This window comes from Stegodyphus dumicola, chromosome 6 (assembly GCF_044657685.1).
Source record: "Stegodyphus dumicola isolate Sdum_Otavi_A_Nest chromosome 6, ASM4465768v1".
NCBI lineage: Eukaryota > Metazoa > Arthropoda > Arachnida > Araneae > Eresidae > Stegodyphus > Stegodyphus dumicola.
This window is the reverse complement of record NC_140773.1, coordinates 147,874,276-147,891,964: the sequence shown is the minus strand read 5'-3', so window position 1 is coordinate 147,891,964 and position 17,689 is coordinate 147,874,276. Positions and strand designations below refer to the sequence as shown.

The 17,689-nt window shown below is 31.2% G+C and overlaps 1 protein-coding gene across 2 annotated transcripts in view; it reads left to right on the top strand.

The window, feature by feature from the left end:
• The window catches only part of LOC118200904 (myotubularin-related protein 9), a 72,661-nt gene that overhangs the window by 34,456 nt on the left and 20,516 nt on the right, over positions 1–17,689 (top strand). For both annotated transcript variants that reach the window (XM_085818993.1, XM_035372895.2), the window contains 4 exons: positions 509–634; positions 4,858–5,105; positions 13,498–13,582; positions 14,223–14,292. In XM_085818993.1, the coding sequence (XP_085675119.1) occupies positions 509–634; positions 4,858–5,105; positions 13,498–13,582; positions 14,223–14,292 (529 nt within the window). The remainder of the gene's footprint in view (positions 1–508; positions 635–4,857; positions 5,106–13,497; positions 13,583–14,222; positions 14,293–17,689) is intronic.

Here is a 17,689-nt window from a genome sequence, read left to right as displayed (position 1 = left end):
TTTTGTAAAAATAACTACCGTTATGAAGCCACATCATGGCTTTCACAAAAAAATCTTATGTACTTATTTTTTGATAATTCTTAAAATTCATGTTCATTAATTTCATTTATCTTAATGCAAAGTTCCTTTTTATTGATATTTCAATTGATTTTTTTAATTCCTTGTTATAAATTTCCATTTGGGAAGTTATTTCCTTGTTATTTTGGAATAATATAAATTATTATAAATTCCTATTTGGGAATTTATTTCTTGTTATTTTTGGGACTCAAATTTACCATTTTTTCCAAATGGCAATGTTTCCCAGGCATGCTAATGCCCTGCTAGGACAACATTATGTAAGAGTTCAAAACATTGCAAAGACTGTGCTGTAAATTATTCTAAGTGAAAAAATTCCATTATCTGTTTAAACTGTAGTGACTAATTTTTATCTGTGCATTTTGAATGAGCTGTATAAAAGTGTATTAAATTGTGTATGCATATTTGGTGATACATTGAAAATTTGTTTCAGCTTGTAATGATAACACTTGTAATGCTGATAAGTGGCTGTCACGTTTAGAATCATCTGGATGGCTAACTAATGTAAAGGATGTTTTAACCTGTGCATGTTTAGTTGCTCAATGTTTAGATCAAGAAGGTAAGATGTAGTAGGATTTTAAGTAACTGAGATTTGTATTTCACAGTCTTAAAATATTTTTGGTATTTATTTTCTCTGTGTATGATATTACTGGGAAAATATAATTTTTAAGCTCATTATGTTTAATTTTCCAAAAAAATATTTTGTTTGTAAAACCTGAAATTACAAATTCATTAATTGTTAGTAAATTTACTATGAAATCTTCTATTTGCAATCTTTATAATAGGTTTTTTTAGATTATTAAAATTTCCCCTCTTTTTTTGAGGGGTAAGTGGGGGTAATTATATTAATCTTAATTCTAATTTATTTATGTGTTTACTTTTAATAACTTATTTGCTGTATTTAGTAATAGTATTTAATATTGTAATACCTCAATATACAGTACAAAGTCCGTAATCCGGACTCGTCGGGACTTCGCCAATTCCGGATTATAGATCATCAATTTAAATCTGGTAAAATGACATGCAGAAATCATATAATTAAAAATATGAAACTGTAGTTTATGAAATAAAGAGCAATTATGATCTAAAGGGTAAAAATATGAAACTGTAATTTATGAAATAAAGAGCAATTATGATCTAAAGGGTATCAAAATTTACAAAAAAGAGCTTAATATTTATTTGTTTACTTTATTAAACATTTCTTTCACTGTAAGTTAAGTTGCTTCATTTTTTTTTTGTACTAATACTTTCTTTTTAATTCTATAAACAGCCATAATTTCTTGTTCAGTTACAAAGTTCCACTGTTCAAGTCCTGTAATTGCTGTGTTGAGAATACCGATTAACTTGTCAATCGAAATTTTTTCATTTGCAATAACCTCTCTGTCACTTTCTTCATTATTTAAGCGGTATTTTCTAGATCTAGAACCATACTACAGATTTCGCTGTCCGTTAATTGATTGATGATTGGGGCATTGTTCCTTTTTCATTTTGCTTATGTCATATATAGTTGACTTTCCAATGTCGTACTCCTCGTATAATTTTGAGACGGATATACCTTTATCCATTTTTTGCAGCAATTCCACTTTTTGTTTTGATGGGCATCGAAACATGCTTTCGCTTTGTAGATCCTTTGGCAGCTCCAGAATCGGAAACTCTTTTTGACATAATCGAAAGTTCAAGCTTAATTTTTATAAAATTGCTCTAACAATCTGCAAAAAATAATAAGCCAGATCCAATTAGAAGATTAAGGAACAGTGCAATCTGCAACACTAACTGAAATGCCTTAGAATCAGTAAAGACAATTTTAGACTAGCTTATACCATCCGTTATACATTAAATGCACATGCGTAAACGCATAAAAAAAGTTTGTGGCTTTGAGGTCCGGATTATAGATCATGCCGGATAATGGATGTCTGGATTATGGATTTTGTACCATATTAACTTTCATTCCTTATTGCTACATTTTCTTAGTCTGTGATCCAATGGATTCTCTTAATTACTTTTGAATTTTTAATGTATCTTTTTTTGGTAGTTGCTTATGGTCTCAGGTTTTAAACAGTGCCAATGTATATTGCAAACTTTAAGCATGTGGTTTTAAAATCTAATTATGATTCTTTGTGTGCTAATCTTGAGAAGAACAAGTAAAATCGCCAGTTTGACAAAGTCCATTAACAAGAGGGATAATGTGTTTAAAATTGTAAGTTTAGAGGTTGCATGATGGAAGTGCTTGGCACAAAAAATGTTTTTGATGCTATATTAAAAGCAATCATGGAAATATGGCAGGCTCAAAATATATGTGAGAAACTTATTTGCTGGGTAAGTTCTTAATTTTTTTTTTTAATTAAAACACGGTGATAATCTTGGCACCATTTCAATAGCAGGGCTGTAGTAATAAGAAAAGACTTTTTTTATTTTAGAAACAAGACTATATTTTTTAGAATTTGTTAGTTTAAAGGTAGGAAGATGCTGTAGACATTGTCACACTGTCTATGAGGATATTTCTAGCTGTCTCACAAGGAAAGTTATCGTACCCGTACTCTCAAGTGTTATTGGCCTGTGCTGCTGAGGTCTTTTTTTGGCATTTTGTAGGCCCTCTTTGACCCATCTATTCCATATTCACCTGACACTCATGGGATGACTAATATGAGGGAATGTTGTTAGGAGTTTTTCCTTCTTACATGAAGCATAGCATGATCTTTACACAAGGAACCAAAATTCAGATATCATTTCTAAATGAGAAACCTGCTGTGCAGTTCTTCCATTTATATACAATATAGATAGCATTTTTCATACTTGCTTTGTATGCATGTACTGGAATGCTAATCATTAGCATATTCCATTGTGTTGTACCTTTCATACAGATTTGACATTTGCCTTCATGGTGTAGCAATTTTAATGTCCAGATTCAGATTTTTATAAAAAGTATTTTGTTATTTGAATAGTATATTTCAAAATAAAAATGTTCACTAGTTACAATCATGTCCATAAATTAAGGATAATGCAAAATCAGGCAAAGGAAAAGTTAGAAGCAAAACATATTTGACTTATTTGTAAAGCTTATTTATTAAACAAAAGGTAAAGAGCAAAAAAAGATGCTATATGTTTGATATTATTAAAAAAATTAGTGATTTTTTCTCCCTGGAGCAAATTACAAAAAAAAAAAAAAAAAAAAAAAAAAAAAAAACCTTTTTTACAAAAAAACAATATTACATAGTTGGTATGATTGTTAATACTTTGTATGTCTCCCAGACGATGCAATACAGTGCGTACAACGCCTAGGCATGCTGAGTATCAAGTTATCGATCTGATCTTGGGGGATATTACACCACTCAAAAAGCAATGCTTTCCGAAGTTCCGGTAGACATGTAGTAGGAGGTTGATGGGCTGCAACTCGTCGGCCAAGCATGTCCCACACGTGCTCTACTGGATTCAAGTCCGGTGAAAATGCTGGCCAGTCCATACGAGTGATATCCTCCGATTGAAGGCATTCACTTACGATGTTTGCACGGTGAGGAAGGGCATTGTCATCCATAAACACAAATAGTGCACCCATGGTGCCCCGAAACAAACGTACATGTTGTTCCAGTATGACGTCCCAATACATTTGGCTTGTCATGGTTCCAGTTTGAACATGCAGGTCAGTTCTGGAACCCAGAATAATTCCACCCCAAACGAGCACTCCTGCACCACTGTAACGGTGTCATTCAATGATGTTTTATTGGTGGTAACGGGTACCTGGATTTCTCCATATGAAAGTCCGGCAAGAATCAGACTGCAAGCTAAACCTGGACTCGTCGTAAAACATCACACGAGCCCACTGTTTCGGTGTCCACAATGCATGCTCTCTACTCCAGGCTAACCGCAGGCGACAGTGAGTTGCAGTAAGTGGAACGCATCTGACAGGTCTACGAGCATATAGACCAATCTTCCCTAAACGTCTGTACATGGTCTGCCTTGAAATTGTCGTACCGGTGGCTAAAGAGAGCTGACGAGACAGGTCTGAGGCTGTGCTCCACCTGTTTCTTTTGGCAGTAACTGCTAAATACCGGTCCTCATTCCGCATTGTAACTCTGGTGTGACCTGTGCTGTAACGTCTACTCACATTACCATCATCTTGGAATTGTTGCCAAAGCCTGGAGATGACACTCTGGGCAATTCCAAGTTCGTCTGATACTTCCAGTTGGGTACGCCCACATTCCAGACGGCCGATAATTCCACCACGTAAAAAATCCTCTAAATGCGTCCTTTGTGTCGTAACTATTCGGGTATTGCACTGAAATGCTTATAAAGCATCTGCGAACAATTTTACTTCTTTGCCTGTATTCCTTATATATCACTCTCTTACACTCTCGTCATTGTGACGAACCATCGGTGTCATCTGGTTACTTCCTGAAATTTGCATATGATTCTTGAAGATGTATGTAGTGATTTTACAGGTGATATATTTATTTTAGAGTTCGATTTCCGTGTGACTCCGAATTATCCTTAATTTATGGACATGAGTGTAGTACCATGTAATGTCTATAATAATTTAAATAAAATTTTAATTTTATTTATATAGTATAAGGTATTTTATGAATAATTGAATGAAAGTGTAAGATGTTTTACGAATGATTGGATTAATGAAGACATTTATAATATTTCTGTAGCAAATTAGTATGAAAACTTGTGAAAAATGAAAAGATTCATATTTTAAATGCAATATTCCATATTTTAAATAAGTGCAAATGAAAATTCAAAATGGAGATTCATTACAGAAGTTCATTTTCTTTGTTTCACCAGGTTCATCAGTTTTAGTTCATGGTGCAGAAGGTACTGATGCTACTTTAACTGTCTGTGCTTTGACACAGATTATTCTAAATCCTGACTGCCGTACTGTGCATGGTTTTGAAGCACTGATTGAAAGAGAATTTCTTCAAGCTGGTCATCCTTTTAGTATTAGATGTCAATGTGGCCCATATGCTGCTGCAAATTCACGATCAAAAGACCAAAGTCCTACTTTCTTGATGTTTTTAGATTGCGTCTTTCAGGTTAGATTTATTTATCTATTATTATGTTTAAGACAATTGTTATCACTGAGAAGTGTAAAAGATGTGTACATATAGAAACTGATCGCAGTTTTCAGTGGTTTCTTACTTTTTTATAAAGATAAATACTTCTAAAGCTTCTGTAAAGACAATAAACTAAATTATTGTTTATTGTGCATGGAGTTATATATTCAGTTTAAACACATTGATTATTATTATTATTATTATTATTATTATTATCGTCTGTAATAAAGTTATTGTAATGATTAATCAACTTGGAAGAAATAATAGTATTTCAGACTAACTCCAAATATGCTGAGTTCCATTTAAAATCCTTATGCATCTATTTATTGAATTGAAACTTAGTGTATTAACAAAAAAACAGATGTGTTTATTTTATAGCACATTTAGCAACAAATTGAAGATGTTACAAGTTGTCTCGAAAATTAAACAAGATAAATAAAAATTTCCAGTTACTATTTCCAGTTGAAAAGATTTAGAACATCTTGTTTAATGTCAAAACACAGGTGGTGGACATAGTATACTCAGATTATGAAAAATGAGGTAAAGAAAAGGGTATAATTACACAGATATTTCATTAAATTCTAAAATATTTCAAATAAAATGACTGGGAATACCATAAGAAAGTAATAATCCAAAAGTTAATTTTCATTTATTTAGAATTATTTTATTTATATCCTGTATAAAATTATAGATAGGTGTTCTTTCATTGATTCACTGAAGCAGTACTTTGAAGCAATTCAAAAAATGAGCATTAAAAACATTTTGTTGCTGATACCAAATAAAATATGAAAAGACTTTAAAAATGAGTATCATATGAGTCTGCATTACTGTGAGAATATTGTAGAATATACAGGGGTTGAGTTAAAGAGATTCTGGAATTTATTAAATAAAAGCTGTAGGCTTATACGATAATTTTACTGATTCATTTTTCTCAAAGTATTGATTCATTGTGTGCTGGATTGATGTATCAATTCCACTGTAGTTTTGATGCTTGGGAAAAACATATATAGTAGTATTTTTTTTTTTAAATTTCCTTTATTAGTCCTAATGGGCAATTTGCCTAAAAGGACTATTAATTTCGTTTTGGCATTTTGCGTTCATTCAATACAAGCATTGTTTCATTTTTCAAATTGTTTCCACTAAACATTATTGCCCTATATTATATTTAGAGAAATTAAATAATGAAGAATCTGCATAAATGTATGTATGTTTCTCGAATTGTGATAAAACAACGGTACCTAGAGCCATCAAATTTTTAATATTGTAATCCTCCTGCAAATATAAGCATCTGGAAGCCCAAATTTGGAATTTACTTTATTATCGATTTCATATTTTGTAAAACTTTAACAAATTTTTGATTAACGAATTCAAGGATTTCAAAGTGAGCAATGTTAACGTTGTACAGAAAAACATTTTTATCTCCATCGCGGGAGATTGTGTATCAGAAATTCTAAAGATATGCTCATTTTAAAATTATTTTGCTAAATTTTGTGGTTCAAGTGAGAAGAACATTATACTTAATAAATAAAGGTAATACACAGAATATTAAAAACAAACGCCCCTTTGAACGTAATTTAAAATCTGAAACCTTTCAGATTTTTTTTAAACTTCTCTCTACTTTTGTTTAGTTTTGTTCTTGAGTTTCATGTTCATTTTCAGGAATTAAAAAAAAAGTTTAAGTTTACCAAGTTGAATGAGAAATGAGAGTCATGTTCGTTGAAGTCAAAAACTCATGCACAATGAGTGATGGTGAGCAGGTATTGTCTTGGTGTAACACCTGATCTCTGTTTTTGGGAGACATTCCTTTCAGTTTTCTTTATGGCATCACAAAAACATCATAGTAGAACAGCCATTTCATGGTTTTCCCTTGATATGAATATTAATAAGTCTTTTAAGACAAACTTTGTTTTTATTATGCTCCAGACACTAAAGTTCTGAGCACACTGTGATTCAGTTATCTTGTATGCTTTTGGTTCAGTTGTCAGGAGATGAGACACAAGTTTTGCTGCGGTGCATCACAGTTACAGTTCATGGGATAAAATTTGCTGACAAGTCTTGAGTAATGGATCAGGGTCTCACGAAAATCATTAAATGCTAAATGACAATCTTCAGGAATTTTTTCTTGAATGCGAGCCGAGCCATATTTGCATCAGTGATTCTAGCTAAAGGATGTCTATTTCATCACCATCAGGGGACATTCTAGTACTTAACGTATTTTCCTATTGAACTATTTTTGGCAAACGAAAACTGTTGCCAAATAGTGCAATGTAGTGCCAGGAATAGAAAAGTGTGACATAAAAGCACACTCATAAGATGTTTGCTTTGATTTTATGTAGCTGCAATCCTCAGTTTAGTAATTATAAAGAAGGAAGTAAGTTAACTGCTAGTTTTCTGTTTTTATCTTTAATTCTGAAAAGAATCATTAACCTTTTGTTCCTGATTTCTGCAGATTAGAAAGCAGCAGAATATTTTCAAATTTATGATTCTGATTATACTTATGTGCATACTCAAAATACTCAAAAGTTCTGGAATTTGTGGTGCCTTAAAAAATAGGACGTAACTCTACAACATCTTTCAGGTTCATACTTAAGAAAATATATGTTGCACTTAATTTGCAAAGATAGTGACTATTTTGTTGCTATTTTAAATGTGATTATGGAATTTTGGCTGCTGCTATGGTTGATGTAAGTTTTAATGAATTTATTTGTACAGCAATCTCAAAGCTTGAACTCCTGTTTATTTTAAGTTTCTTTTATGCTATATCCATAATTTATATCTGTAGGTTTTGTAATTAAATAAAAAGTTATCTTAACTTGCATAAAAAAGTAATAATCTAATCAAATAAAGAATGATCTGTTCCTTCCAACTTCTACCACAATGGCTGGTGGGATCCCGACTAAAATTTGCATTTGACAGGAAAATATGTATGTATGGATTTTTTCTACTCTTAAAATTATAAACCAGTTGTAGTTATCATTTGTTTAGTCTCTGTTGCTGCACTTCCTGGTTTAAAGCGAAATTGTCTGCAAATTCTTTATTTGTTCAAATTTGTTATTAATGTCAGTCAGAGTATAAATGCATAGTACAGAGTCTGAAATCTAGGTATCCAGTATCTGGAATGATCTAAAATCCAAACCACCAAAAACGTTTTATTTAATGCCTGCACATTTGATATCTTTTATTATTTTAATTTTTTTTTAATTTGATATTTTTTATAATATTTGGAGAGCCCAATTTTCAATTTCACTTTGGAACTAAATAAAATTCTTTCATACTGAAGGAAAAATCATTTATTATTATACCTACTGAATAATTTATATCCTCTGAAGCCAACTTAGTGAAGCATTATTTATTATTTTTTGGTTTCATAACCACAAGATTGTCAATACATGGCAGCTTGAGAAATGGCTTATGCAATAATATAAATTTTTTTTTGAGAATATTAGTAATTGAATACCAAAGAGCATGGTAACCTTATATGTTCACTTTATGCTTGAAAATGATTACATATTTCATCTAATTATACTGCAAAGTATTGAGTGTGTTGATGATGAGAAATTAACAGAAATTTCCTTCTATATGCAAAAATTAGGTTTTGTAAATGATACTCATAGACCAAAAAATTGCATTTAGTGCTCTTTGATTGAGAATAACTAATTTGTTATTTATATAAGCACAGAAATGGCACCAGAGCTAGTGCAGCTTCACAGAGCAGAAGAATTTAGAGTAAGCTTTATGATGATAGCCACAAATTTGAAGGTCTTTCAGATATCTCAAACAAAAAGCAAAATTTTCTTATTAATGGAACTTGTGGAGAAGTGGTAATAAATGGAAGATTACAGAAAAGAAGTTGTTGCGATGTAATGTGAATGAATTCGATACACATCCTCTTTTTTAAACACAAAACTTATATTAAGTAGTTGCACAATATGTAAATATAAACAAGAAAATGACATGTAAAACTTGTAAATGCGAGAATAGAAAAAAAAAATATGAAAAATAGACAGCATTCTAGCTGCCTTGTGAATGTGATCGTCTGAGCCCGACAGTTCAACTGAATTAATGTTCTTTGGGATAGTGCCAAAAACGAAATAGAGTTAGGTTGAGTAGTTCTGTTCCTGTGTACGGAACAGAAGTTTTTCATTGCAGTGACAATTCCCGTATTATCAGTCAACTAATGAATGACGAAATCTGTAGTATGGTTCTAAATCCAGAAAATATCAATACTGATAGTGAAGAAAATGACAGGAAGATTGCTGAAAACAGAAATTTCAGTTGACAATTTAGTGGAATTCTCAACATGGCAGTTACAGGACCTTGACTTGTTTAACTGAATACAAAATTATGTCTATATATAGAATTAAAGAGAAACACAATAATTGCACAAAAAAGGAAGCAAATGATTTTCATTGAAAGAAATGTTTAATAAAGCAAATAAATAAATGCTGAGCCTTTTTTTTTAAATCCCTTATCTGGAATCGCTCAAGTTTGGACGAGTCCAGATGCTAGTCTTGCATTGCGTAAAAGAACATGGCTTTCCATGACAGTGATGGCTTTCAGAATGTTTTCTTAATGCTACTAGAAAGGACATCTAACAATGCACCAGTTTATTACAATCTTTTGATGTGGGACAGAATATTTCCTGAAACTTCTGTCTTGAGTTTCATATACATCCACAGTCTAATATCAAACACATCAGTGAAACATGTATGTTCTCAATTATATATTTCTCATTTTGTTAAGACCTATAATATAAGAAAGGTATTTGCATAGTCATTGCCTTTCATTTGTCTAACTTTTTTTCACCTGTGTATGTTTCATGTAGGAAATACACATCTTTTCATACTCTTTACAGAATGCTCTAAAATTATGGAATTTTTTTTTGTCTTATCATGTTAGCAGTTTGTAACACCTGCAACTTTGTAACACCTAAATCATAAGTGAAAGGAATACATAAAAACACATTGCATATATACCATATATTTCAACATATAACATGTACTTTTAATACAAAACATTAGACTGAAATTTACTAATGTGCAATTTAAAAAATGATAGTGTAAAAATAAAGAAAAAAATCAGCATACAAAAATTAGATTTTTACATATACCTAAATGATTTATATATACCTAAATGATGTTTAAAAGAAATAACATACCTTATGGACTTCAGGGATATTCATTATCAGATAACATGAAAAGTTCATCTTCCATTATATCTTCAGGCACATCATCAGATTTTCATCTTTACCATCATTTGTTATTCTGGTCCATAAATAATCATTAACTTTTTCATCTCTCACCAACACCAAACATACTTCTGCTGCACGATTTCCATTTTCTTTCACAAACTTAATGACTTTTCACTTGAAATCAGCACTGCATTGTTTCGTTTGGAAAGAGCCATGTTTATTACTAGAAGGAACACTAAAGCCTTCGGTGTTCACTTCAAAATCACAGCTTCAGATGACAACAGAAAACATCCAACTTTGAATTCTGCAAATTTATTCAGGGTGAAAGTGCATTCTTACCCCAAATTCTGTCTCCCTTTTCTCAAAACGCTAGAATGACATTCTTATGCTCATCTGCATCGAATACAGCCCACCTTCTTTGCAGAATTATTTACTTCATCAAGCCTTTCTTCCTTCACATATATTGTTCCCCTTACCACTTGTCAATTCAGTATACTATTGTTTGAATGAATGACTTCAAATGATAAGAGCATCAGACACATATTTTCAGGCTCTTCATAAAGAATAGGGTGCGTGTTATATGGTGAATATACCTAAAAATTAATAAATGTGTTTGAAATTATAGGTGCACATTATATGCCGGAATATACAGTAACAGCATTTCTCAGTCTGTGATCTCGAAACTTGCCTTTGTAATCCCTCTAGATTTTCAAAAAAGACAACAAATAAAATTGAGATTAACTGTGCAGATGCTCACTATAGCTGAAAATTATTACAGTTTGGAAGTTACACATGGTAATAGTCTATCACTTTTGCTTCTAAGACAAACAGTTTATGAAATTTATTACCACTTATTCTGTCTATGGATTACGAACTCTATTCTTAACAACAAATTAAGGATTTAAAGTAAGGACCGTGGGGCTTCTCTCCAGCATACATCTAAATATAGAACTATTATGCAAGATATGGCAAGCTCATCCATTTCATTAACAAGACATACAAACATTTATATAATTTTTAGTTAAGATAAAATTATCCAAATTCTAATAACTTTGAATTATTAAAATGAATGTAAATTTTCTTCTATTAACTCAATTACTTTAATACCTATTTAAAATTTAATGAATTTTAATAAATTGTATTTAAAAAAATCTAAGTGTACAGATATTAACATATGTTTAAAAAAAAGTGCATTTGAAGGAGATGAGTAAGGTTGTTCACAGATTAGTAAAATTTATAAAAGTGGCCCCCCCACTTAAAAAAAAGTTGAAGAATTGCTGGTATATAACAATGTATAAAATTTAAGAGGGAGAATTTTTTTGTATCTTAATGGATGGTATCAGAGTAAAGGAAACCATTTTTTTTTGGTTACTTTTAATGCAATAGTTTTTATTTTGAATGATATGTTTATTATTGTTGTTTTCAGAGTAAAGAAAATCATTCTTTTTGGCTACTTTTAACCCCTTAACTGCCGAGGGCGTATATATACGCCTTGCTCAGCTGATGCGTTAACTGCCCCAGATGCGCAGCCGATGCGTTAACTTTGCGAATAATTTTAGGTGTAGCAGCGCAAAGCAAATGATAGCAGTTTGGAAGGACGTATATATACGCCTGGGGCAGTTAACGCATCGGCTGAGCAAGGCGTATATATATGCCCGCGGCAGTTAAGGGGTTAATGTAATAGTTTTTATATTGAACAATATGCTTGTTATTACAGTAGCTGTAGAACAATAAAATTTTTCTGCATCGTTATCATTTTTAGTAGCTATTTTACTTTTTAATGTATGAATGAATAATCTCATAAAAATGTAATATAATACTATCTAATAATTTTTTTTTTTGTCACAGAATAAATAAGGGTTGTTTTTTTAATCTGTACAGATTCTAGCTTTATATTCAAATATTTGGCACTAATTATAATTTTGAGTGACATCGCGTTTTAATATATGTAGAACTTTATAAGACTGTATGAGTAAACTGAAGTTTAAGCTATGCAGGGGAAATTTGAATTATGATGATATTTTTATGTGTACTCACAAATAATTTTGAGTTTCATGCAATAGTGAAGTACTCAAGCTCATGATATTATAGAATATTAAACACATTGAGAGAGAGAGGTTGGAAGAAAGGACAGTCATTTGGCCATCAGTCTCACATAAAAACAGAGGAAGCTTAAGAACTGAAAGATGTATAGAACAACATTTTAAACTACTATGTAGTATATACCTGAATGAAACCATAAAAAGCTGTGCATGATATCACACTTGGCATGTGAATTTGTGTATTGAAGAACATGGTAGTCATTTCAGCATTTTCAATAAAAAGAATATTTTTATTCACATTTGTTATAATTAAGCAGTTCTATGATTTAATACTGTATATTTGAAACAAAATATATCAGTTGTAAAATGTAGGTGTAACCTTTTTTAGACTAAGGTTTGGGAATTTCAGGATTGAGCAATAATATATTGTGATATGCCATTGAAAGGTTATTTAAGAATCATAGACACATAACAGAAAAGATGGTAGTCAATTAGATTATATGATTAATACCTATGATATTATGTACCATATGTACAGTTTTAATGTCATCTTGCAAATTACGCCTGTTCACATGGTTGCTTGTTTGGATTCAACCATAAAATCATTTAACACTTTTAACATAATGGAAAATTCAAACTCACTTTGTAATGATAGCCATAATAACAGCCTGGAAAAAGTAATCAGCTGAATCAAATTAGTTAAGGAAGAGCATAATCTGCTATGTTAACCGAGTTTCTTTGTAATGTAATGCATTCTGTCTTCCTGCTGGTAGGCCAATGAAAGAACCAGTTTTGTGATGTCCCACTCAAACAATTATGGGTTGGGGCTTCACATATTGTTTAGGTCAAATAGAAAAATATTACCTCTTCCCATCTTCAAGAAATGTCAGTTAGTCGGCCGCACCTGCAACACATCTGCAGTTCGAAGATCAGACATCTAGATTTTAGACGTTGTTCTGTGTATATTTTTTCATATTACTGCTGTATTATTCATGCTAATATTTATTTATGCCTTAATAAAATATTTTAGTTCTTGGTCTGTGTAATGTGTTATGATTACTTATATATATTTTAGAAGAAGTGATAGTAAAATTTGCATGTTTATTTGAAACCATGTATTTTATTTCATTCCATTTAGATTCATCATCAGTTCCCCTGTTCATTTGAGTTTAATGAACAATTTCTAGTCACTTTATTTGAACATGCTTATGCTTCACAATTTGGTAAGTGTTTCTGTGTTTAGCTATACATATATGTGTAGTTGTCATGTGAATTTCTGATATAGAAGATAAATAAAATGGAACTGAAATTTAATGTACTTATTTTCCTCACATGGTGTGACAGAAGACTATATATATGTCAAATAAAATGCATTTTATATGAGCAATTTCAAAATTAAATGTTTCTGATTCAATAAATTAGCTCCTTTAAAATATACTACCATTCATTTCTGAAAACCTGCTGCTTTATTTGACATCCTTAATGCATGTGGTTAAAGAGAGAAATCTTTATCAAATTTTATGAACCACCTAATTAATCCCCCATTGGTATGACCATCTTTATCCAGTCTGAGATTTTTTGCCATTTGGTATATACATACTAATTACTTAAAATATTTTGTTTTCATATTTACTTTAATGATTTAAAGACTACTGTAATAAATTAAAGTTTATGAAAACAAAGATTAAAATAATTATTTTAATTTAGTTAATAAATGCTGTTCTTCATAAGCAGATCTAGTGCCATGTGGAGTGTTTAAAAGTAATTCTTATAGACTACATTTTGGTGATCATGTACACTAAAATTTAACTTTTTAAAAATTTTTTTCTTTTTATTTTGTAATATACCATTTTGATATTTCAGGTACATTTTTGGGCAATTGTGATAAAGATCGTCATGATTTGAAATTAGCAAAAGAAACTGTATCTTTATGGTAAGGATAGTAGTGACATGCAAGAGGTGTTCATGATATTATTTTTAAACCTGAATTTATATTTAATTTATTTCATTCAGTTGTATATTTTAAGTGAGAAAGGAAACTGATGACAGTTATTTAAATTCTTAATTCTCAAAACAAGAAATATTAAACAGAGTGAGAAATATAGAATAAAGACTAGAAAAGTAAAACAGAAATTGTTTACATTAATAAAATTCAGGCAATCCTAGATTTATGAATGACATATATTTTTGAATGTGTCTTTAAGTCAGATTTGTATATAGCACAGCTCGTCATAAACAACTCATATATGGTACTAATAATGCAAGTAGTAATGAGAATAATAGTGGCTTGATTTAAGTAACCTGTAAGTCTCAGAATTTTTTTTTTTTTTTAAATTCACATGAACAGAACATAAAAATAAACTCATATAAAAGCATTAGATAGAAGATAAAAGAAATGTCATATATGCTGGAAGGGGTAAAGTAAAAAAACTAAAGCTAATATTAATCATTAGATGATAATGACAGTATATGCTGGAAGGAAGGGAGTGGGTGTTGGAGAATCAGGATTTGATATGATTTGGAGGGAAAATCATAAGAGTGGATGCAAACTAAGAATAAAATGGAAAACTTAAGATAACAGTGAAGATGTGTTTAAAAGTGACCGTATAAACAATGAGACTTTGTATAAAGATGCTGTACCAATAAACCCACTTATACCACACAGGTGAATTTACATATGCAAAAGGCATTATTTATAAAATTATCAATTTGAGTATTGAATTATAAATTTAGCAGTGGAAACCTAGGATCCTATTCAGAAGTGAGAAGTGAATGTCATGCATAATCTAAGGATTTCATGTACACCTAATTCTGTTTTTAGACGATGGTATGTTAATGAAGAATATATTAAAAAAAAGACTTTAATCTGTGGAATGTGGAAGAAAAGAAAATTGGTTCCAGATCTGAAAAAAAAAAAAAAAAAAAAAAAAAAAAATTAAATACACCTGAAAACATTCTTCTTAAACTCATTATTTTATTTTGACAAAATACATGTACAGAATTATGTGTTAAAGTAAATTTGTATTCGAAATTAAAAGAATTGTTTATGAACCAAAGGGGGGATGAAAGAAAATAAAAAGAACAAAGAAACTCTCTTTTACAAATAACAAAATTTTATTCTTTTCACTTTCTGACAATACATGGTGCATACATTTGCTTGTGACTGGAATATCACTGCTATCACTAGAAATGTAGACATCACTTTTTCCCTCTATTAACGGAATAGAGAAAATATAAATAATTTCTGTTATCTCTTGAGCAGAATCAACACGAATTCCCACTGGTGCTGATCTTTCACCAGTTTTACGAATGAATTCAATCATTAATCATTGCATTCCTGTTTTGATTAGGCTGTTGTATAATTATTTGAAAGAAGTTATCAACGACTTCAGTTCACATTGAAACATCCCAGCATATTTCTCATTAGGATCATATTTTGCAAAATAATATTCAATTTTCTGGTTATTCTTTTATTCCTCAGTTATTCTTTTATTAGATCTGCATTTAGAACTGCATTATTTTCTTCACTGTCACTTTGTTCTGTGGGATTAGGAATTTCAAGTAAACTTTTCATTTCATATCACATTGGGCTTCTCACAATTCATCAATATCCTCAAACAATAGATCATTGAATCCTTCTCCTCCGACTGTATGTGCCGTTATAATGATGCTGGCAAATTTACTCATATTGGAGATGATGGGATCTTTCCTTTTTACACATTTCCTTTTTACACTTTCCACGCATTCAGTGTTGCGAGTTTTTTTTTTTTTTTTTCTTCTTTTTTTTCCCCAGTATCAGATTTCTGAAACAAAACATTTTTTGAATCCTTCTGTAAAAGTAGGAATGGTGACTGAGGCCTTGTTTGCCATCTGGTGAATAGACAATTTAATATCTACACCTTTCACTTAATGAGGGTTTAGGGCTCAATTTACCAGCTGTGATTTAAATATATTCTCTCACAAAACACTGGAGCAAAATAATAAAGTTACAGAACCCTTAGTTACCTTAAAATTGGCGTCAATTTTCTGCAATTGTAGTGCATATGTTCTGTTTGGCATTTGTTTCCAGAAGAAGCCACATTCATCTATTTAATCAGAAATGTATCCTCCGTCTTTAATAATTTTTCAACATTCCTTCTTGCAGGAGTGCTTTAGAAGACAATTAATCTGCAGATGCACTTTATTGTGAAGAGCATGCCTTTTAAGAAATCCTGTTATGCAGCTTGTAGAAAATTCATACTTTCTGCTAAACTGAAGTGAAGTGCTTGCCTCCTTTTCGTTAATTTGTCTATAAATTCTGTGAGCTATTTGCTGGGGGGGGGGCATTTGCATCTACTGCTACTCTTTTTTGTGGCTTATATTCTGTTAATATTACCAGAGCCTTTTTCATTTTCCCTTGAAAGTATCATTTGTATATAACGTTGAATTAATACTTTTGTTCCAGAACATACCGACCTCCTGTTTTCAGCTTCATATTTCTTAATCCTGCAATGGAGGAACTGGCGTACAGAGTACGTCAATGCCATCTTTTGAGCTGTAATTTTTAGACAACCTCTTCCTGAGCTTCCTCCCTTCCTCTACCCTCCTAGAAACATTCCATGAGTGCAATGCACCTGGTATTTCCAGTCAGTCTGGTTTTCGCCTTCCTTCCGAAAGCAGTTATTGTGAACATGTCGCATAGGCGAACGCAGTACGCCGCCCCTCCAAGTACGTACAGAAAGAATATTGTACCTCCTGAAGATTATTTGCGCGTTTTAGAAGAAGTCTCGGTTGATGAAGACTCCAACAATTTGGAGAACGCATCTGATGTCGATGAATCGGAAGTCATCGAACATTCTGCTCATGAAAGTGACTCAGAAATTGAGGGAAATGTTTCTAAACATCCTCATTTTCCTTCCTCAAATGATGTTTCCTCAACAAATGATGATTTTAGTGATATTGAAAATGACATGAGTGATTTAAAATATGAGGACTTTTTTGGAAAAACAACTTACAAAAAGAAGAAAGTTGGTGGAAAGTTTCTGAAAGAAGAAAAGGAAACTTTTAAGTGGAATAAAGTTCCCCTCAAGAGCAAATTTGCCAGAACGCCTCGAAAACATTTGATGAAAAAAATATGCCCAAGTGCCAAAACTTGTGACGATATAAATGATGAGCTTTATGCTTTCCAGAAAATCATAAATACAAATATGATTGATGATATCGTACAATATACAAATATTTATCTCAAATGTAACAGGACTGCAGATGATCTCCAAAACATCTCAAAGAGAAACATGTATGATACTAATAGAGCAGAAATTTTGGCCTTTTTAGGAATTTTATTCTTATTA